Source organism: Humulus lupulus, chromosome 7, assembly GCF_963169125.1.
Source record: "Humulus lupulus chromosome 7, drHumLupu1.1, whole genome shotgun sequence".
In the NCBI taxonomy this organism is placed as follows: Eukaryota; Viridiplantae; Streptophyta; class Magnoliopsida; order Rosales; family Cannabaceae; genus Humulus; species Humulus lupulus.
The window spans coordinates 85,247,705-85,271,218 of NC_084799.1; the positions used below are offsets into that span (position 1 = coordinate 85,247,705).

Sequence of the window (23,514 nt, forward strand, 5' to 3'; positions counted from 1 at the left end):
TTTTTATTGGGGGTTCGTCGCAACTTTTGTAAAAGAATAAGGGGTTTCACTGCAAATATCCCTTATAATTATAATCTATAAAAAGAATAAAAAAATACTAGATTAAAGGAGAAAATAGATAAAATTAAAGGAAAAAAAATAAATAAAGTGGTTTGAAGATATTTTATTATTATTATAATTTATAAAATGAATAAAAAAAATTAAATGAGAAAATAGATAAGGTGGTTTGAAAAAAATTTAGAGTGTCACATCATCTCTTTGAACTTTCCTTTATATATTTATTAAATATATAGAAGTATGAATAATAGCTGGTTGATTTAATTATTTTGTCTTTTTGTGATTTTTTTTTTTAAAATATGTACTTGAGAAACTTATGTGTCCTTCTATTAGAATTTTTTATTATATTTTTTTACCTATGGTCATTCTAGGGCCGACCCTGAGTGGTATGAGATTTTATACAAAAATATGTTATTTTTAAAAAATTTATATATAAAAGGATATTTTTTAAAATTTTGGGGGCTTTTGTGTATGTAAAAAATGGCATTTTTAAAAAATTTGGAGCCTCATTATGTGGGGGGCCTAGGCATAGGCCTGGCTCGCCTGTGCCTGTGTGAGACCTAGGTTATTCTTTACTAAGAGCACTCTCAACGAATATTATACTCTATTTTTTCAAATACATTACCAAAATCTTACTTTTTCTATTTTACATCAAACATTTACATTACACCATATATCAACTTCTCTATTTTTTATATATATTTTCTCTACATCATTTAAATATTATTTTTTATTCATTAAAATACTAAAAAAGAAAGAGAAATAAACAAAACAAATTAAAATATAATTAATATAGAAAGATAAAGAAAAAAATGATAAAATAATTTTAACTTAATAAATGGTTGACTTGGAGTAATATTATGCATTAAAATAAAAAATGTGTAAAATAGCTCAAATTTAGTTCACTCATTTTATTATTCTTCTTTATATTTTATTGCTAGTTTACCTCATTTATTATGGGAGCTCTAATATATCCTACTACAAACTAAGGAGGATATACCCTTTTAGTGGAAAAATTCGTATGATTATTTCTTCCATATGTATCATTTTTTTTTTCTATTGTCTTTTACTTACAATTATTATAAAATTATATATAAATGTATATATTCTTCTAACAAATATTTTATTTCCATTACCATTTTTTTTTTTTTGTCTTTTACCACTTTGAGAAAAGTGTCCAATCTATCAAATAGGTATTTTCTTTTCTTTTCTTTTTATTTGGAAAAACACTCTAATATGACAAATATATATACAAATAGAATTTTATTTTTGTCCTTTAGCTTGTTTTTTTGTGAGGACTTATTTATTTTAAATTTTAATTAGTGAAATCATTAATTATCAAGATATTTTTTTTTATAATAGTTGTCATCATGACTATAAAATGTGACAAAAACTATACATGCACATTCATTAAGGTATAGTATAATTATTAATTACTCTTTACAAGTTAGTTTAGTTAAGTTTCTCCTAATTTGTTCAATGAAAAATAAGAAAAAAAAGATTAATATAAATTCACTTCTATACAAACTATTACGTAAGAATTTATGCATATTTAGTGCATAAAAATATCATATTCTCTAATTTACGAGTCAACATATAATACAACATTTAATTAATAATATCTATGTAATTAATAAAAATAAATGTTCATGCCATTGCAAAATAATATAAATTTATATCCGATTCTGATTTACTTTTTTATTTGTTATTTCTTATTTTTTTTAAAAAAAACTTAAATTAACATGAAGATGTGACTTATAAATATATATTGGTTATGACTATTTATACTAATATTAATTGTAATTAAATATTAATCAGTAAAATATATATGTATATAAATAAAGGTAACTACCACAATGCATGCCTTGTGATTCTTGAATTTTTATATTTCATTTTTTGAATTGACTTCAACCAGTGATTAATTTTAAATATTAAAGTTTTATAAATTATATGGCCTTTTGGACATGCTTGATAAATTCAAAACTATTATGTAAATTCGTAAAAAATTAAGTAAAAATTATCAAATTTTTATTACAATTATAATAATAAAAAATTAGTTTTTATTATTTATAGATTACAAAATGCCCAAGGAAAAAAAATTACCTCAAAGACTTTGTATACATTTAAATAATAAGTTATACACTTTTGTTTAATTTATTGATATTTTTATGAATTAAGGATAAACTATTAGACCAAAAACTAATTCCAATCCAAATTTAATTTTATTGTCTCAAATTAAAATTATGGGTTAAAATTCAAGAGCAAGACAACATGTGCTCATACATTTATTATAAAGAATAAAAATTAAATAGATATCCAAGTGTATTATTAAGAATAGGAACAAAAGAAAATAAAATTACGTGAATTTTGTATGATTATGTGTAAATTTATATAATTAGTATGTGAATTTTGTATGATTTTTGTAAATATATATAAATAAAACTATTTGATAAGCACCGGATGTAATTTATGTATATATTAGTGCATATTGTGTAAATACTAAATAATATAGGGTCCTTTCTTAAGTGTATATATAGACTCTTACTCATTGTAATGTGACAATTGATGATATATACAGAATATTCAACATAACAAACTCTCTCTCTCTCTTCTCCATTTACATTATCACACATGGTATCAGAGCCTTCGTTCTCCTCGAACTTCACCGGTCCGATCTACTAGACGGTTCCGACTTCTCCTTCTTCCACCTCCAGTGTTACTACACCTGTCCCTTCGTTCTCCCCATTTTCCCTGTCTTCCCCCTTAGTTCCTTTCACTCCAAATAGTTCTTCTTCCTCGGCACCGACCCTTCCCCCTGTTAATCAACCATTTTCTGTCAAGCTTGATAACTCCAACTTCCTCATCTGGCGCAATCAACTCCTCAATGTTATTGCTGCTCATGGCCTTGAAGGATTCCTCGAAGGATCTGTTTCCTGCCCTGCCAAACACTCCCCTACGGATCCAACTACTATTGATTCAGCCTATATCACTTGGAACAGGTACAATTGCCTCTTGATGTCCTGGATCTATGCATCTTTATTCGAAGGATTACTGTCTCAAATTGTTTCCTACAACACTGCCAAAGAAATCTAGGATGGTCTCGCGCACATTTATGCCTCCCAATCAATGTCCAATATCTCTGAGTTCCACAATTCTCTTCAGACCATTACGAAAGGAGGCCTCTCGATGATTAAATATCTCCAGCAATTCAAGAAGATCTGCAACACCTTAGCTGCTATTGGTGACCCAGTTTTTGCCCGGGATCATCTCATCTACTTACTTCGTGGTCTTGATCGTGATTACAATCCCATTGTCTCTTCTATTATCACTAGATCTGACAAACCCAGCCCTGAGGAGGTACATAGTCTTCTTATGCAATATGATTTTCGCCTTGAAAGACAGTTTGCTACTGAACAATTACCCATCATTCAAGCCAATGTTGCTCACAACGCTCACCATCACAACCGATATCCCCCTCGCTCTTCCTCTTAGAATCATTTTTCCCACCATTCCCCACATACCCATTCCTCCAACAAATTCTCCTCTTCCTCTTCCAGTGTTCTTGGCAAACCTCCCTCTCGCCCATCTCACCACACTCACCGTGGTTATCACCCTTCTCTTCATCCTCCTCTGGCTCTCATTCTCAATGTCAAATTTGTGGGAAGATGGGTCACATCGCTGCTGTCTGTTATCACAGGCTCAATCTCACCTATCAACCATCTTCTCAACCAAGGAATTCCAACACCACTATTACTACGGGCACTGATTCCTCATCTTCTTCAGGCATGGTTGGCCTCTATGCTTCCGCGTCTACATTCTCGGACCCCACCTGGTTCTTGGACTCCAGGGCTACGCATCACTTCACTCCGAATGTTTCTGCACTTTCCTCTGCTTATCTATACTCGGGCATTGAATAGATTCAAGTAGGTGATGGTAAGGCTTTGCCTATTGCTCATGTTGGTCAGTTAAATATATCTAACTCGGTTACATTACACAATGTTCTTCACTCCCCTACTATTACTCATAATCTGATCAGTGTTACCAAATTGTGTCAAGACAACAATGCTTATATTGAATTATATCCTTCTTATTTTCTTGTCAAGCATCAGGTCTCCAAGCATATCCTCCTTCGGGGTCTACTTGATCGAGGTCTTTATCGAGTCTCCTTTGCTCCCGAGCCTCTTCCACATACCTCCTCCTCTCCTCAAGTCTTCCTTGCCCGCACCTCTGACATCTCTGTTTAGCACTCTCGCCTTGGACATCCCACCTCTACTATCGTCTCTCAAGTTCTCCAGTCGTGTGACATTCCAGCTCCGTCATCATCCTCTACTTTCTTTTGTAATTCCTGTCATTTAGCTAAGAGTCATAGACTCCCTTTTACTGTATCACACTCTAGAGCTGTAACACATTTTAAATTAATACACATGGATCTTTGGGGTGCTTCCCCTATTGTTTCTCACTCTGCTTTTCGTTATTTTTTGCTTCTTGTTGATGATTTCTTGCGGTTCTCTTGGATTTATTTTTTATAAACTAAGGAGCAAGCTTATTCTACTTTTCTCACTTTTCAATCTTTAGTAGAGCGTCAATTTGATACCAAAATTAAACAAGTCCAAACAGATGGTGGGGGTGAGTTTCGACCCCTTGCCTCATTTTTCTCCAAAATTGGTGTCTTGTTACGCATTAGTTTTCCCCATACAGCCGCTCAAAATGGGTGTGCGAGCAAAAGAACCATCATGTTGTTGAAACCGGGTTAACCTTCTTGCATCATGCTCATGTACCCCTTATTTTCTGGCCTTATGCCTTTCAAACAGCTGTGTACCTAATTAATCGCCTACCTACTGTTATTCTCACTCATCAAACTCCTTACTCTCTTTTATACAATAAACCACCTTCTTATACTCATCTTCGGGTCTTTGGCTGCCTTTGTTTTCCCTTCCTTCGCCCTTATAATGATCATAAATTACAGTTGCGTTCTAAGCCATGTGTGTTCTTGGGATATAGTTCTCAACACAAGGGGTACTCTTGCATTGATCCCACTACTTCTCCTATCTATGTTTCCCATCATGTCATCTTCAATGAATGCTCATTTCCCTTTTCCTCTCCTTCTTCTCCTTCCTCTACTACTTCTTCCTCTAGTTTTCTTTTGATTCCACCAGCACCTTTTCCCACTCTCTCCTCTATTTCTCCTTCCCCTTCTCCTCCTCCTCCTTCTTCTCCCTCAGTCTCTTCTTCTTCGACTGCTTCTTTACTGCCTTCTCCCTCCTCTTCTCTTGTTTCCCCTCCTTCCTCCCCCCCTTCTGTACCGATGATAGTAGATTTACCTAACCAATCCGATGCACCTACTATCCCTATTACTAATGTTCACCCGATGACCACTAGAGCTAAAGCAGGCATTCATAAGCCTCGGGTGTTTGTTAGTGTTTATGCAGGTCAAGTTCCTGAACCTCAAACCTTTGCTCAGGCCAACAAGTCTCCTGAATGGTGCCATGCTATGTCTCTTAAAATTGAAGCACTTCATCGCAATAGGACTTGGACATTGGTTCCTCCTCCGCCTACTGTTACTATTATTGGGTGTAAATGGGTTTATCGTCTCAAGCTTAAGGCTGATGGTAGTATTGACAGGTATAAAGCCCACTTAGTGGCCAAAGGTTATCACCAAACAAAGGGGTTGGACTATTTTGAGACCTTCAACCCTGTTGTCAAGGCAGCCACGGTTCGGTTGGTCATTTCTCTGGCTGTTTTTTTTAATTGGCAGATCCGACAGCTCAATGTTTCTAATGCATTTCTACATAGGGATCTTTCTGAGGAGGTTTTTATGCAACAACCTCCCGACTTTATTGATACAAACAATCTTCATCTTGTTTGTAAACTTCATAAATCATTATACGGATTGAAGCAGGCTCCCCTTGCTTGGTTTCATAAGCTCACTCATGCCTTACTGTCAATTGGTTTTTCAGCTTCAACTTCCGACAACAGCATGTTTATTCATCGCGCCACAAGTGTCACAACCATTGTTCTTATTTACATAGATGATATCACCGTGACTGGGAGTACTTCCACTGCTCTTACTGCCTTAATTACAGAATTCCAGCAGCGTTTTGCCCTTAAGGACCTTGGTCCTCTGCATTATTTCTTGGGCCTGGAAGCTGTTCGCACACCGCAAGGTCTCCATTTGTCCCAAGCTAAATACATTCATGACCTGTTGGTTAGGACTGATTTGATTGACACTAAACCTGCTGCTACCCCCATGGTCACTGGCACTCCCTTCTCTATTCACATTGGCATCCTTCTTATTGATGGAACTACATATCGCAACACAGGTGGTGCTCTCCAATATTGCACCATGGCTCATCCCGCATCGCCTATGTCGTTAACAAGCTTTGTCAGTTTATGCATCAACCGACTGACGTGGATTGGCTTGCTTTCAAACACTTATTGTGTTGCCTCAAGGGTACACCTCACTATGGACTATGGTCTCACCTGATTTTTCCTTTCTCTGCTACACTGATGCGGATTGGGCCTCCTGCCCCAATGATCGTCGTAGCACCAGCGGTTATTGTATTTTTCTTGGCTCCAATCTTATCTCGTGGACCTCATCTAAGCAAAAGGTTGTCTCTCGCTCTAGTACCAAGGCCGAGTATCACAACATTGCAAATGGCACCTCTGAACTCACTTGGCTTGAATCACTTCTTCATGATATTGGTGTTCCTTTGTCTGCTCCTTCTACCCTTTGTTGTGATAATCTCAGTGCTACTTATTTGAAAGCCAATCCTATTTTACATGCTCGCATTAAGCATGTCGAGATTGACTTTCACTTTGTTCGGGAACGGGTCGTTGCTCGCACTCTTCATGTACAGTTTGTTCCTTCTGCAAAAAAACTTGCTGATTGCCTAACTAAGCCTTTGGCCTCTCAACCTTTTTAGTCTCTTCGCACCAAGCTCACCCTAGCCCGATGATCTTGAGGGGGCTGATAAGCACCAGATGTAATTATGTATATATTAGTGCATATTGTGTAAATACCAAAAAATATAGGATCCTCTCTTAAGTGTATATATAGACCCTTACTCATTGTACGATAACAATTGATGATATATACCGAATATTCAACATAACAAACTCTCTCTCTCTCTTCTCTGATTACATTATCAGACACTATTTGATTATACATAGTGCAATATAATAAGCCTTATGTGTAATAAATGATGCATATATAATTTTCGGTTTTAAATTCCTATAACTTAATTTTGTTTTTCTTTCTTTTTTTCCTCTTATTTTTTTTATAATACTCACATATTTGTAAAATTTTTGAATAAAATTGTCTCAATATATATATATATATATATAACAATTCTTTTATAGGGGCTTCACTTTAAGCCCTACCGGTAGGGCTCTCAGTGTTCTCAACCTTTGAACAGTTTTCAGCGCGATTTTTTTTTATAATCGTGTATATTGTAGCTATTTAGAGTATCATCGCGATTTTCAGAAAATTCCAAATAGTTTATAGTACCGAAAACTTGGTTCAAACATGTTGTTGCACGCGTGACTAATTTTTTTTATGCGCGTGAAAATCAACATGTTTGAACCTAGTTTTCGGTACTGTAAACTATTCAGAATTTTCTGAAAATCTGCAGGATGCTCTAAATAGCTACAATATACACGGTCATAAAATTTTCTGAAAATATGCAAGATGCTCTCAGGATGCTTTGAGAGCCCTACCGATAGGGCTTAAAGTGAAGCCCCTAGGTTCAAACATGTTGATTTCCACGTGCATAAAAAAAATTAGTCACGCGTGCAACAACATGTTTGAACCAAGTTTTCGGTACTGTAAACTATTCAGAATTTTCTAAAAATTTGCAGGATGCTCTAAATAGTTGCAATACACACGGTCATAAAAAAAGTCGTGCCAAAAACTGTTCACGGGTTTTTTTTATGTGCGTGGAAATCAACATGTTTGAACCAAATTTTCGGTACTGTAAACTATTCGGAATTTTCTGAAAATCTGCAGGATGTTCTAAATAGCTACAATATATACGGTCATAAAAAAAAATCGCGCCGAAAACTGTTCAAGGGTTGAGAAATACTGAAAGTCCTACCGGTAGGGCTCAAAGTGAAGTCTCTATAGTAGAACTCCCCTATATATACACCTGTTTGGTCCCTTAGGTTTAAGTAAAATAATATATATACCTTTCGATTTTTATAAATACTATAATTAACCTCTCATTTATTGTTTATACCAAAATAGTATCAAAATTATTTTTTCAAAGACTCGTTAACCTTAAATAAATTGCAAATAGTAATAAAGCGTAATACTCGTTTTTATTTACTTTATGTATTTATCTTATTCTATTTTATTATTATTATTTATTTAAGTTTATAAGTTTTTAAAAATAAATTTTAAGTATTATTAATTTATTAAAAGAATTAAAAATAATTTTAATTATAAATATAAATAAGGGTAAAAAAGTCTTTGAAAAAATAAATTTTATCAAAAATTTGTTTAGGGTATTATAAATATATAATTTTTAAACTAGGGGACAAACTGTATACTCCGCAAAAAAAAAAAAGAATAAAATTATATGTAGATTTATATAAATTATGTGAATTTTGTATGATTTAACAAATACATATATAAAAAAAATTGACTATACATAATGTTATTTATATATATATCATTTCATTTTTTAAAAAAAAATTATCTTCTTTTATTTTATTGTGATGTATAAATATCATAAATATATATATTTTTTATTTTGTATAACAGCAGCCACTGGACCACAACTAGTATATATATATATGACAATTTTTTTTATAGGACTTCCCTTTAAATCTTATTAGTAGGACTATTAGTGTTACTCGATCCGTAAATAATTTTCGGCGCGATTTTATTTTTATAACCGTATATATTGTAGCTATTTAGAGCATTATGTAAATTTTCAGAAATATTAAATAGTTTACAGTACCGAAAACTAGGTTCAAACATGTTGTTTTCCACGCGCATAAAAAAAATTAGTCACGCGTGCAACATGTTTGAACCTAGTTTTCAGTATTGTAAACTATTTGGAATGTTCTAAAAATTTGCAAGATGCTCTAAATAGCTACAATATATATAGTCATAAAAAAAAAATCGCTTTGAAAAACTGTTCACGAACTGTAGAATTGTAAATCCCGAGAGCCCTATAATTCCCCATATATATATATATATATTTATATGAATTCATACCGTTCACTTGTCAGTGCCACCGTGCTAGTGGCAGAAGAGACAGGCTTAAGATAATTATGAAATATAAATTATATAATAAGAATAATATTATTAACATAGATAATGGGCCCACTGTCTGAAAAACCATCAAACAAGAAAGCCCAAAACCCAGAAAACCGCCAACAGAAAAAGCTAAACCCAATTCCAGGCCTCACTATAAATACCCATTTCACAACATTTCCTCTTGCATAATACATACTTGACAAAAAACGTTTAAATTTCAAAATAATTCTCAACAAATTTATAGCCGTCCGATCAGAGACCAGACAAGATCAATGGCTGACGTATCGACCATGGAGCGGAAGATCCTCGTGGCCGTCGATGAAGGTGAGGAGAGTGCGTACGCGCTCTCGTGGTGCCTCAAGAACGTGATCACTGTTAATTCCAAAGATACCCTTATCTTACTCTACGTCAAGCCCCCACGGACCGTTTATACGGCTCTAGATGGCACAGGTGAGGAGGAGGAGGGCCCTTCAGGTATTTTGATATGTAGTTTGTAGTGTCGCCTTCGTTGGCTTACTGGCATTTTGGTAATTTTGTCATTGATTTCAGGGTATTTGTTTTCAACTGATATCATGGCTGCTATGACCAAATACGGTAATGACGTGGCGGACTGCGTGATCGAGAAAGCTAAGAGAACGTGCAGAGATCTTCAGGATGTGAGTTCTTCAGACTTGTTTTTTTCTGTAAGGGTTAAACATGTCATTTTGTAATGGTTGAAATGTGTATTGACGAAATTGTCCTTTAGGTTAAGGTGGAGTCGAGAATAGAGAGCGGTGATCCTAGGGATGTGATTTGCCAGGTGGTGGAGAATATTGGTGCTGACGTGTTTGTCATGGGAAGCCATGGTTATGGTCTCCTTAAAAGGTAGGTCCCATTTTAATATGACTCATTTTCTTCTCTTCTTAAATATTGTTTAATTGTTAATGTTGATCATTAATATTGAAGATGTTGATTCTTTAATTTTTTTTGATAAATGAATTCTAAGGCACTGTTGATCATTGGCAGGGCTTTTCTTGGTAGTGTGAGCAACCACTGTGCTCAGAATGTGAAATGTCCAGTCTTGATAGTGAAGAAGCCCAAAACAAATGCTGAGAACAAATGATACATATATATTTCTTCTTCTCTCTTTTCGGTGAAAGTTTGTTAGTCTTTCTTTTTTTATTACTTGGAGTAATTTAGAAATTCTGTACTATTTTTTTTGGTTTGCATTTTCACTTGTTTGTGTGTACATATCATGAGAAAGAGTTTTTCTTTGAAAATAATAATAAAAGTGGAAATATCCTTTTTGATGTTGGTTTACGCAATTGCCATGAGCAAAGCCAAAATAAAAGAGTTCCAATTTGATTTTCTCAATTATATTCACACTTAATAAATTTGTATATGCAATCTCAAATTAGTTTTATATAATATCATAATGTTAAAATAAATATTTATAATTATACTTTTTTATCCAACTTATTTGTGAGATTGAGATTTAAAGTTAAATTTTATTTGTGATTTGTAATTTTGGATCGTTAATTAGAAGAAATGAACACTCGTTTTTTTTTGGGAAGAAATCTGTGTTGTGAACGAGACGTTATCTTTTGAGTAGAGTGCAACCTGCTTGTTTTTTTTCTTAGAAAAGAAAAGATAAACTCATCAACAAGGAAGGTGCCTACCTCCTCTAAGTTCAGGATACCAGTCCTGTTGTGATGAGCTGCAAATGCAGCACATCTATGAGCAACAACATTGTTCTTTCTTGAAACTCAAAACAAGGAAAAACCAACAAAAGAGTATAACAGAACAAAGTTCAAGGAAAACAGAATATATGGTCCAATCCACAACTTCCCTTTTCAAGACAGCTCCAACTAGTCTTTTGCTGTCCGAATGGAATATGAAATTGCTCCACCCATGGTCAAAGCAAAGCTTAACAACATACGGGAGGGCCTTTGCCTCGGCTTCAAGAGGTGAGGACACCAAAAATTTGTCAGCAGCCACAAACACACGCGAACCATTTTCCCTGCAGCCAATGAATCCGCTGAAGGCTAACAAGCCCTGGACTGCAGCATCCACAAAGACCTTTTTGCAGAGTTGCATAATACCGTTGCAAACCCCAACATCTTCACTAGAAATACACGGGATACGACCATCTGAAATTATGAGGGAGTTGTATTCCACAAGACCTGCATTAACCATATTCTTGATGGTTCTTGTTGTCCACTTAGTTCCCTCATGAAAGGTCTTGTTTCTGGCATGCCAAAGATTAAAACACAGATAACTAGCATATTGCAAAAAGTAATTCTCACATTGGCCGGCTACAGGAAGGTGAGAGGGAGGGCTAAGGATCCATTGAACAACCTCAACACTTGAGAAAAATGAGAGTGCATCACTTCTAATGGTCCAGGGACTGCTAAACCAAATATGTCTAGCAAAAGGACAAAGGAAGAAGAGGTGCAAGGAGTCCTCATTGGCATTGCAGAGGCTACAAGACATAGGAGCCCTAAATATACTTTGGAGTCTTTGACCAAATGGAAGGATATTGCGCGCCAACTTCCAAAGGAAGAATCTAACTCTCATAAACAGGGCTCCTCCAAAGTATTTTCCAAAAGACAATATCCTCCCCCATTTCACTCTTAACAATAGCCTTGTACACCTCTTTAACTTTGAAAGTTCCATCTGTAGAGTCTTTTCAAGTCAATTTGTCCTCAAAATCTAAAGGGAGTCTTTTGAGAACATCTTTGACTCCCGAGAAGATGGGTGTAATCCAACGAGCAAACTCCTCCATATTCCAATTGCCATTCTGCTGTAGCACCGTAAAGTAAAGAGACTGATGAGGAATTATAATTCTAGGATTAAAGGCAGGTCTATACTGGTCCCAAGTGAGCCAAGGAACCCATGGGGCATTCCAAATGTCAACCCCCAAACCATTACCAATGAGATAACAACTTTCATTTCAGAGAAGGGTTCTAGATGAAAGAATCCCTTTAGCAACTACGGAGGCATTGGAAGGTAACTTTACAGACCAGAATGACATACCAGGCAGGAAATATTTAGTTTTGAAAACCTCACACCACAGCGAACTTTCCCCAGTTGCCAATTGCCACCCAAGTTTAGTGAGCATTGCAAGATTAAGGTCCGAAAATCTCTTGAACCCCAGACCCCCACCTTCACGGGGGGGTACAAATTGAGTCCCAGTTAGAAAGAGCCAAGAAACGGGTCTTCTTCGAAACACCAATCAACCAAAATTTTCGAATAGCCTTATCAAGATCCTCACAGAGGGATTTATGGAGAAGGATGGACGACATTGTATAGACCAGGAGGCTCTGAACCACGGACTTAATGAGAGTTGATCTACTAGCCTGAGAGAAAAGCTTACACTTCCACCCTTCCAAACGAGAAGATATGTTATCTTTGATATAATGAAAATTATTCCTCCTACTTTTAGTGAAAAACAGAGGATTCCCAAGGAATTTCTCATTTCTGGTCATTTCTCTGAATTGCAGCAAGTCAACAATCTCATCACTAATGAGCGGAAAAGTATTAGAGGAGAAGATGACAGCAGACTTATGAGTATTGAGCTCCTGCCTAGATTAGGAGCAATAAGTATGAAGAGCCCGAAGAACCACCTCCACTTCATCTTTCGAAGCCCGACAAAAAATGAAAGTATCATCCGCATACATAAGATGAGAAATCCCTAGGCTAGTAGAGCTAACCTTAAAACCATCAATAGCACCATTAGTTTCTTCTCTGAGGATGAGCCTAGATAGTATTTCACTACACAAAATAAAAAGATACGGCGACACTAGATCTCCTTGCGTCAAACCTCGAGCCGGGAAGAACTGTTTTAATGGCCCACCATTTAAAAGAACAGAATAAGTGACAGTGGAGATGTAGCAGTGAATCAAACTTCTGAACTTAGCATCAAAACCATAAGCCTGGAGGGTACAGTCAATGAACTTCCATTCAAGCCTATCATAGGCCTTCGACATATCAAGCTTAAGGCCCAAGTAGCCCTTCTTGTGCTTCTTTTTCTTAAAGGAGTCCATTATCTCGTGTGCTATAATACCATTTTCTGTAATCCATATCCCCTGAACAAAAGCGGATTGATACGGCGAAAATTCCCCAGTTTGAAAAAATTGGCGAACAGTTTGAATGAGATCCTCCCCCACAATGTCCCAATGGGCTCTAAAGAAACGACCTAGCACACCATCAGGTTCCGGGGCTTTAAGGGGTGCCATAGACCACACCACATCTCTGATTTCCTTACTATCGGGGATTCTAGATAATGCTAAATTCATATAAGTCGTGATACTAAGGGAGACAGGGTTGAAGAGATCATCATCACATGGAGGATTTGAGGAACTGTAGAGGACATTGAACCTATGAAGGAAATAATTACCAATATCAAGTCTTCCCGAGATCCAATTCTCACCATCATCTGAAACTGAGCCTATGAAATTACGGTGTCGATGAATAACCGTAGTGGAGGCGTGAAAAAAAACTAGTGTTGCTTTAACGTCCAAATTACGTAGTAAGCCTTGTGGCCTTGATTAGCGTCACGATGCTAAATTATGGGAATTACTTGTATATATGATTGTAATCGTGTGATTATGTGAGTTATATTATAAAATATAACTTAAATTTTTAGGTGTATTAAATAAACGTGTAGGCCCGTTTCTTATTAGAATGACAATTTTTATAATTTGGCCCATTATGAGTATATTTGTCATATATATGATATATGTGTGGGACCACATTACTATGTAGATATATTTGGGTTACTCGGCACGAGGCGATCATAGGTAGCAAGCTAGTGGGAAAGTCACAATGAGATTAGTACTTGACTCGGGGTGAGTCAAGAGGTATTATGGGTATTGTAACGCTCTAGATAGCCAAGACCGCTACACTGTGTACTTATAAAGGTGCAGGACTTGCTAATCAAGTCATTTAATTAAAAACGTGTCACTAACCATGAATGTGCTAGGGTTAAAAAGGGTTTTGGTCTCAAAAGATACACTTTATATAATTAAATAGTTTTACATATGGGATCCTAAAAAGAAACTGTGTTTAAAAGTTGGTTTACAGAATCTCCAAAATACAGACAATCATCAGCCATTCTAAGGCAAAACAGACATTTCTGTTTCTCCTGTTCCTGCCTTCCCCTCAACCGTGGCGGCTGAGCAACTGGTCATGTACATTCAGCTCATAGAGCTCTCCAAGTCAGGGCTGATCAAGTTTGCCTTTGCTTTTACCTGCACCACGTAGCACCCGTGAGCCAAGGCCCAGCAAGAAAACATAATATACATCACAAACAACAATAGCAGATAATTAATCCTTTAAGCATGATCAAACTCTTAACACTCATATTAGTCATATATCATGTACTCAAAATCAAGGATGCAATTATACATTAATAACAATCACGTTTCACGATTATCAGGCCCGACAACTTAGGCCGCACCCTCTGTTTACCCCACTGACTCCGGCTCGCTTAAACCGAGCTCAGTGCATAATAAGTTGTCCTCGGCTACCAGTGGCCGAGTCGCGCCCTGTGCGCTAGTGTAACCTTGGCACTCTTAGGCCGTTGGTTTACTGTTTACATGGCGTAATACCATCCTTTCAAAGCATACATATTAGGGAACCCTTAGTCCCATTACAATTACACAATCGGGTGCAGTTTTCTTACATTTAATTTCCACGTTCACTGTCTACAAGCGACGTCTCTCGAGCACGATCCGTTTTCCGAGCCCTAGCTTATCACCTAGTCACAGCCAAGGTAATGGATTCCATTAATATTCAAATAAAGGTTTTCGGGTACAATGTTAGCTTCCGGGACATCAAATTCCACCAAGCACGGTGGTAAAATCGATCTCGAGCACCCTAGGTTAAGTTCCCGCGTTTAAAATCCCCAAAAGATCAGGAATACACCTAAGGGTTGCGGCCCGTGAAACCTAGCCGCGGCCCGCCCCTAAAACAGAAAACAAGCCCTTTAGGAGACAGACACGTGCCGCGACCCTGCCCTGTGGCGCCGCGGTGCTCCCCTTTGGCCGAGCCTCCCTGACTTCTTTGCTTCATAGGGCTGCAACGCTCTAGAACAAAGTCGCGGCCCACCCCTTCGTGCCCAGAAAAACCACCATTTCTAACATCCTAACCTTATTCAAAACCACCCAAAGCACCCTAACACCAAACCCATTAATCACAAGACTTTTAACATGTCTCTAACAGCATAATCCAACAGAAATCTAGCTTAAAAACCTATCAAAATCCCATTTTGATTCCTAGAACCCAACTGCTCAAAATCACAAAAACCAGTCATGCAAACTTAGATTTTAACCTCTAAATTACGAATTGAAGCTTACCTTCTTTGTTGAACCACCTCCTTAACAGATTCCTGAGCTAAAATCCAAGCTTCTCAGCTTTAATGCAATCCTTAAACATCAAAACCATAAACACCCTCAATACTCAGCCAAAACTCAAAATTCTAATGCTCAAGAATATGATTCAGCCCTTACCTTAATCTTGGCTGAGTTTCCTTAACTGAGTACTAGATTAAACCTTCAAGATTCTAGCCCAAACCACTGAATTCCCAGCTGATTTCCCTTGAATTCCAGTGGTTTTTTCTTGAGAGAGAGAAGAGAAGGAACAGAAGAGAAAAATAGGTCGATTTGTGTTTTATTCTACCGATTTCTCTTTTGTTTAGTCTAACCCTTGGCTAATTAAGTCAATCCCGAGGCTCGGGGTGCCGGATACGTCCCCGAGAGCAAAACGGTAAAATTCCCCAATATACCCGCCTAAGCTTCCTAACCTCAACTATATCTCCATATATTTATTTCCATAACCCGATAACCCAGATAATCATATAATACCCGAATTACCCCTTGACTTGCCCCAAATCAGGTATTAAGCCCCGTTGTGACTTCCCACTAACTGGCTCCCTAGGATCGCCTCAAGTCGCAAGCTGCTGATCTACCCACATAATAATGTGGTCCTCACAGATATAACACTGAACCCCACTTACATTCATATAATCATACAATCATTCAAGCATGTGTATCATATAATCATGCATTAAATCAATAAACTCACACATAAACCAATTCTGCCTTCCCGACGCACTATTTAAGGCCCTTAAGCCATATTAATGATTTTGGGTCGTTACAGGTATTTAGTCCATTACCGGGATATTGGGTAATGGGAATGAATATTTGAGAATATAGTGGGAGTTAGTGAGATCAGGAGGAAATTATGAGAATTTTGACTATTTTACCTTCGAGGGCGTTTTTGGGACCCCAAGCCTTGTCTTACTTACGGTTACTTAAGCTCGAAGTAACCTGACAGAAATAGATATACGTGCAAATACTTTCTCTCTCTCTCCCTTTATCCCTCTTTACCGTTCGTTGCATTTTCGAAGGAAACTCGAGTTTTAGGAATCAGATTAAAGCAAGGTTAGAGCCATATCGATTCTAGAAAATATTAGAAGCTTGTTAGTCGGAGGATTTAGCGAGAAACGACATAATCAGAGGTAATTTACGCTTTGAATTTCTGAGTTTCTGTTTCCTAAAGTTTCTTAAGTTTTGAATTTGGATTCTATGTTTTGATGAGTTTTTTGACTTGTTTGAAGCTTGGGTTTTGATGGTTTTGGGCCATTGAGATGATTGAAAACTTTGTTTTTGGGATTTGGATATGTTTTGATAGGTTTATGGAAGGTTTTGAAATGAGAAAAATGGAGTTTAATGATTGGGTTTTAGGTCGGGTCGTGACCTTGTTCTTGGGCGCCGTGGCCCAAGCTTGACGAAGAAGATGAACTATGTTGTTGGGAAATTAGGGCCGCGACGCCTGGTAGACGCACCGCGGTGTGAGGCACAGGCAAAGAAGGGGTTTTAGCCCCTAACTTAAGTGGGTCGCGACTCAAGTGCTTAGGGCTGCGACTAAAAATGGGAAAAATGGCCAAAATGGGTTTTAGTGATGATAACTCAAACCTAAGGGCTCAGAATCGATCCTACTACCCGGTTTAGTAGAATTTGACATCCCATAGGCTAGGACTCGGTCCGGAAGCCTTTATTTACTCATTATTTACGAGATTTAATACTTGGTTGTGACTAGGTTATCTCTAGGGGCTCGGGATTAGGATCATGCTCGAGGGTCATTTTTATTTTACCTTACACTTGGACCTGAGGTAAGAAAACTGCACCCATTATGTGATGTAAATGATTAGGGCTTGGCCCGAATGCAGAATATAGTCTTGATTGGGCATTGTCCCCTGTAAATGTGCATGATTGTTATTATGCATGTGATTATTGATGAAGCATGTTGAGTGCTCTATATATGGATGTTTGTTATGTGATGAATGCCTGTTAGCATTGTATAATTGGAAAAAGGCGTTGGCTTATTAGTCAAGGACAGCAATAACGTTGAGCGCTGGTCGAAAAGCATTGACTTATGAGTCAAGGGTGGCAATAGTGCGCTAAGCGCTGGTCAATATGATTAGATCTAATCACGAGTGCATCATACGCTTGTCGATCCAATGGTCGTAGAAAACTAAAGCGCTAGGTATGTTGGACCATCTCCAAGACTGGTTATACAGAGGATAGGGCAATGGGCCCCGGGTACTTATTAGTCTCAGATCCTAGGGCGTTGAGTCCCAAAGTGACTTATTAGTCATGTACTTTGGCAACGGACCCCAATATGATTCAGTTAATAATTTATTTAGGGTATTTGGTCCCATATGACACTGTAGTCATTTATATGAATGGTATGCATGCATGAGTAAGGTTATTACTATTGGGCATGTTTATTATGATTTAGAAATGTGTCAATCACTGCTTATGAGCATATTAAAGTTTTCTTGCTGGGCTTTGGCTCACGGGTGTTATGTGGTGCAAGTAAAGTGAAAGAAAAGTTGGACCAGCGATGAGTTGGAGAGCTTAGGTGGCGATGTGTACATATGCGGCCACTTGACCACCACGGCCATGGTTTCTCAGAGGAACTAGGGTTAAACCCTATTTTTGTCTCTTAGGTCGGCGGGTTGTAGCTTTTGAGTTGTAATGATCATTTTGGAATTGTAACCAACTTTGTAAACGTTTATTATGGGATCCCATGTACAATTTAATGTTTTAACAAAACATCCATTCCTTTTAATTGAAATTTTTAACCCTGGACCAGTAATCACACTTAGATACATGTTTATGCCCTAATGAATCGTTTAGCGAGTTGAGCACTATTTAAAATACACAGTGTAACGATCTTGGCTAACCAGGGCGTTACAACTTGGTATCAGAGCGTGTCAAGGTTAAAAGTTCGATCAAGTGTATGATGCACTCCTAGTTAAGCATAACCATAACCACCAGCGCTCAGTGCACTATTGCTGTCCTTGACTAATAAGTCAAGCCTTTCTCAATAAGATAATGCAAACAGGCTAATATCATATGTCAAATATCCAAATACAAAGCATTCAACATGCTTAATCAATAATCATAATCATGCACATACTCAGGCGTTCATGCCCTATTCATGTTCATGTTCAACAATTCGGAATCACAAGCATAATAATAAACATGCACATTTACAGAGACTCATGCTCTGATCAATTCTATATTCAACATTTAGGCCATGTCCTAATCACATGTATAGGTGCAATTTTCTTACCTTTGGTCTAAGCACAAGTTACCAATAAACGACCCTCGAGCACGTTCCTGATTCTGAGCCCCTAGTGACAACCATAATATAGAATCCCGTCAATAATGAGTAAACACAGGCTTTCGGACCGAGTCCTAGATTTTGGGACATCGAATCCTACCGAACCGGGTAGTAAGATCGATCCCGAGCCCTTAGGTTTAAGTTCCCATGACTAAAAGCTCATTTTGGCCAAAATTGCCCTTTTGGGCTGCAACCCCAAAAACCTGAGCCACGGCCTGCTGAAGAACAGGGGCTCATCCCCTTCACTGTCTGTGCCATGGGCCACGACACGCCAAAAAGGTGTCGTGGCCCAAGGTGCCCCCAACAACCAAAAACCACTTTTTTTTTCAAGCCTGGGCCGTGGCACACAATAAAAAGGCTGCGGCCCAACCACGAACACAACCCAAAAACTCCGATTTTCCCGCTTTAAATCCTTCAAAAAACATATCCAAACATACCCAAATCTAAAAAATAAAGTTCCCAATCATCTCAATGGCACAAAATCCTCAAAACCCAAGCTTCAAAACATTCAAAAACTCTTCAAAACGTAAAATCCAAATTCAAAACTTAAGAAATTTCAGGAAACAGAAACTCAGAAATTCAAAGCTTAAATTACCTCTGATTATGTCATTTTTCGCTAAATCCTCCGACTAATAAGCTTCCAATCTTTCCTAGAATCGTTATGACTCGATCCTTGCTTGAATCCGAGTCCTAAAACTCGAGTTTCCTTCGAAAATGCGACGAACAATAAAAAGGATAACAGGAGAGAGAGAACGTACTGAACGTTCTGTTTATAATTCTGACTGGTTACTTCGAGCTTAAGTAACCTCAAAGAAATCCCAATGCTCAAGGTCCCAAAAACATCCCTAGGGGCCAAATAGTCAAAATTCCCATAATTCCCTCCTGATCTCACTAACTCCCAATATATCATCAAATATTTATTCTCATTACTCAATAACCCAGTAATGTATTAAATACCCATTATACCCATTGACTCACACTGAGTCAAGTATGGGTCCCGTTGTGACTTTTCCTCTAGCTTGCTCCCTAGGATCGTCTCGTGCCGAGTAACCCAAATATATCTACATAATAATGTGGTCTCACACATATATCACGTATATGCAAAATACACCCATAACGGGCCAAATTACGAAAATTTCCCTTTTAATCAGAAATGGGCCCACACGCATATTTAATACACCAAAACATGCATATCAAGTCATATTATAATATAATTCACATAATCACATATTGATACACATATATATCACATAATCACGTAATTTCTATAATTTTCCATCCTGACCCCCTAATCAAGGTCCTATGCCTTATTAGGTAATTTGGGACGTTAGAACTATCCTCTCATTACAGAAATTTCATCCTCAAAATTTTACTTGAATAGCCCAGGATAGAGATCCTGCCTATTTGATTCTAGTTCCCAAGTTGCTCCCTCGACCTTAATGTTTCTGTAAAATACCTTAACCAAAGGCATAGCTTTGTTCCTCAGAACGTTGTTCTTTCTGTTTCATATCTGGACTGGTTGTTCCTCACAGGATAACTCAGCCTCCAATTCCAGATCCCCATAACTCAACACATGAGTCTTGTCTAACACATGTTTCCTCATACTGAAAACATGAAATACATTGCGTACGACCGACAGTGCCGAAGATAAGGCCAATCTATAGGCCACCTGATCGATCCTATCCAAGATTTCGAACGGTCCTACAAATCTAGGGCTCAACCTGTCCTTTTTCCAACTCTCCTCACCCCTTACCATGGTGAAACTCTAAGGAAGACATAGTCTTCCACTTGGAACTCCAAGTTCCTGCATTTCAAATTAACATAACTTTTCTGTCTATTCTGAGAAGCAAGCATCCGAGCTTTAATCTTTTTAATAACCTCAATGGTCCTCTAAACTACCTCAGGACCCAAATATTTCCTCTCACACTATCTCATCTCAGTGAATGGGCGATCTGTAGTTCCTACCATACAACATTTCATAAGGTGCCCCTCCAGTAATTGGATAACTCTCTCTGATTTACCATCAGTCTGAGGATAATAAGCTGTACTGAACTCTACCTGTATACTCATCACCTTCTGTAACCTTCCCCAAAACTTGGAAGTAAATACAGGGTCCCTATCCATCAGGATAGACCTCAAAGTCCCAAGAAGGTGTACGATCTTTTTTACATAGAGATCTGCATACTGGTCAACTGTATTGCTCATCCTCACTGACAAAAGTGAGCTGACTTAAAATACCAGTCCATAATGACCTCGAATTGAATCACACAGGCCCACTATCATGGGAAACCCCACCACGAAATCCATCGTGATTTCCTCCCACTTCTACTTTGGGATACACAAAGGCTGTAATGGCCTTACTGGTTTCTGATACTCTGCCTCAACCTGCTAACAGGTTAGGCACTTTGCCACGTATTCAATTATGTCCCTCTCCATCCCATGCCACAAATATAAAGCTTTCAAATCTAGGTACATCTTCATAGTGCCTGGATAAAGAGAATAACGAATATTATGAGATTCATCTAGAATCTCCCGTTTAACCCCAGTGTCCATCGGATCCCAAGTCCAATCCTTATACCTTACTAAACTCATGACTGACACTGCATAATCCTTAGTTAATCCAACTAAGATATTCCCCTCATTCCTTCCCATTTGTGGATCACTCAACTGATTTTCCTTTGATCCCCTCTAAAAGAGTAAACTCAAGCGTAATGTTGGCCAACTGGCCCACCAGTAACTCTATTCCAGCTCTGGTCATATCTTTCAACTGACATGATGCATAAGCAATCACCTTTTCTGTCAATGAGGTACCAATTCTCAAAAACTCTTCCACAAAGTGTTAGAGAATATATTTGTTGACGGTGAGAACTCGTCAACTAAGTTAAGGTGGAAAAAATTATCAAGTAAGGATAGTAAATAAAATAACTGTAGAAATGTAAGCAATAACTCAAGAACAATGACAGAATAACAATGGAGAAATCAATCTTTCATTCACTCTCAAGCCTCTGCTACAGTAAATTTTCCCACCCCTTTTCAGGTGGGGTTAGAGTTCCTTTTATAATAGGCTCTAATGGCCTTGGGTACATGGTGGTCCAGGAGACCAAGTGGTACATAAGTACTCTGTCAGGAGAGTGGCTTCAGAGGTTGTGGTCGTATGTCTAGTACAGGGGCAAGTGTCAGGAGGATGTCTCCACTACTTGTCCGTACCCATGTCTGATGAGTGGTGACAGGCATAGTGGCGCAGGTGGTAGTGGTGTCGACTCTGATTCCTGGCCGTAGACGTACAGGCCATGACTCTTGTCTCCGTATTTCCATTCCCCCGCTGGTACGAGGGTCCGTACCTGACATACAGGGTCTTAACGGCCATACTTAGTACAAGATCGTACATGTATGTCCCATTCGACTCACAGTGGAACCTCTAAGCCTTGGGGTCTCAAGGTATTAGGAACAGAGTACTTAGCGCCTGTAATGGTCGTGGCGTAAGGTGGGAATTTTGGGTCCTTAGCACGAGATGCCCGAAGCACCCTAAGGCCACCCACGGGCATAGGCGATAAGCGTGTGGCCTCGCTGGACGTCTAAGTGCGCGAGGCGAGATGCCTCCTTTACAAGCCTCTCCCCTCGCGTGGTCTCCCTTGCGTGGCCCCCTGAGGGTGTGGTTTGGGCCCAGATGTGTCGAGTGACGGGGTGTCGGCCTCCTGAGAAGATGATGGCCCGATGGACCTCTCGGGGCCTGCGCGCGAGGGACCTCGTGCGGCGTCGCGCATGGGGCGCCGTTGACGGCCTCGCATGATGCAAGTGGTCCGAGGGCCTCACTCATGGGCAGCCTTCGTCAGCCTCGCATGGTGAGAGTGGTCCGAGGGCCTCGCGCATGGGCAGCCTCCGTCGCCCTCGTGTGGTGCAAGTGGTCCGAGGGCCTCGCGCATGGGCTAGGCGCGAAGCCGAGACGGTCCCCGTGCGCATAGCTGAGGCTGGGCACGAGAATGGCCGAGATGGGCTTCGCATGGGCGAGGCGCGAAGATGGCCTCGCGTGGGCAGCTCCGAGAAAGGTCCCGCGCGCATGGCCGAGGAGGGGCTCGCGTGGTCGTGATGCAGCGCCGAGAAGGGCCCCGCGCGCATGGCTGAGGATGGCCTCGCTCTCGCGTGGTGCAGCGCCGAGAAGGGCCCGCGCATCTGGCCGAGGAGGGCCTCGCGTGGGCGTGGTGCGGCGCCGAGAAGGGCCTCGCGTGGGCGTGGTGCGGCGCCGAGAAGGGCCTCGCGTAGGTGAGGTGCGACGCTAAGATGGGCCTTGCGTGCATGGCCGAGGGTGGCCTCGTGCCTAGGCGCGTCTTGGATCTTTTATGGGCGCGAAATATTGAGCGTCCACACTTGCCCCCAGTCTAGGAGAGGACCTTCAGGTGCTCTTGTAGACTATTCACCTTGATTCTTATAAATAGGCCTTCATGCATGGCCTAATATTTTCACCTTGCTTCTTTGGCTTATTGTTTTGGAGAGCCCTTCCTTTTTCAAGAGGTAAGGGGTTC

At 38.9% G+C, this 23,514-nt stretch overlaps 1 protein-coding gene across 2 annotated transcripts; it reads left to right on the forward strand.

Moving 5' to 3' along the window:
- The first annotated feature begins 9,495 nt into the window (after positions 1-9,495).
- Positions 9,496-10,608, forward strand: LOC133788403 (universal stress protein A-like protein). 2 transcript variants are annotated; one of them, XM_062225874.1, is made up of 4 exons: positions 9,496-9,793; positions 9,869-9,975; positions 10,065-10,183; positions 10,325-10,608. In XM_062225874.1, the coding sequence occupies exons 1-4, from the start codon at positions 9,592-9,594 to the stop codon at positions 10,419-10,421; spliced, it is 525 nt and encodes a 174-aa protein (XP_062081858.1). In that variant the 5' UTR covers positions 9,496-9,591; the 3' UTR covers positions 10,422-10,608. The 2 variants fall into 2 exon arrangements, with proteins under 2 accessions (XP_062081858.1, XP_062081859.1); XM_062225875.1 differs by having other exon boundaries at positions 9,497-9,769.
- Positions 10,609-23,514: the final 12,906 nt, after the last annotated feature.

Excerpts from the sequence above, each read along its gene's own strand:
- LOC133788403 (XM_062225874.1), top strand. The coding sequence starts at position 9,592 with ATGGCTGACGTATCGACCATGGAGCGGAAGATCCTCGTGGCCGTCGAT. Across the intron at positions 9,794-9,868 it reads GGAGGAGGAGGGCCCTTCAG|GGTATTTGTTTTCAACTGAT; the intron begins GTATTTTGATAT and ends CATTGATTTCAG. Across the intron at positions 10,184-10,324 it reads GGTTATGGTCTCCTTAAAAG|GGCTTTTCTTGGTAGTGTGA; the intron begins GTAGGTCCCATT and ends GATCATTGGCAG.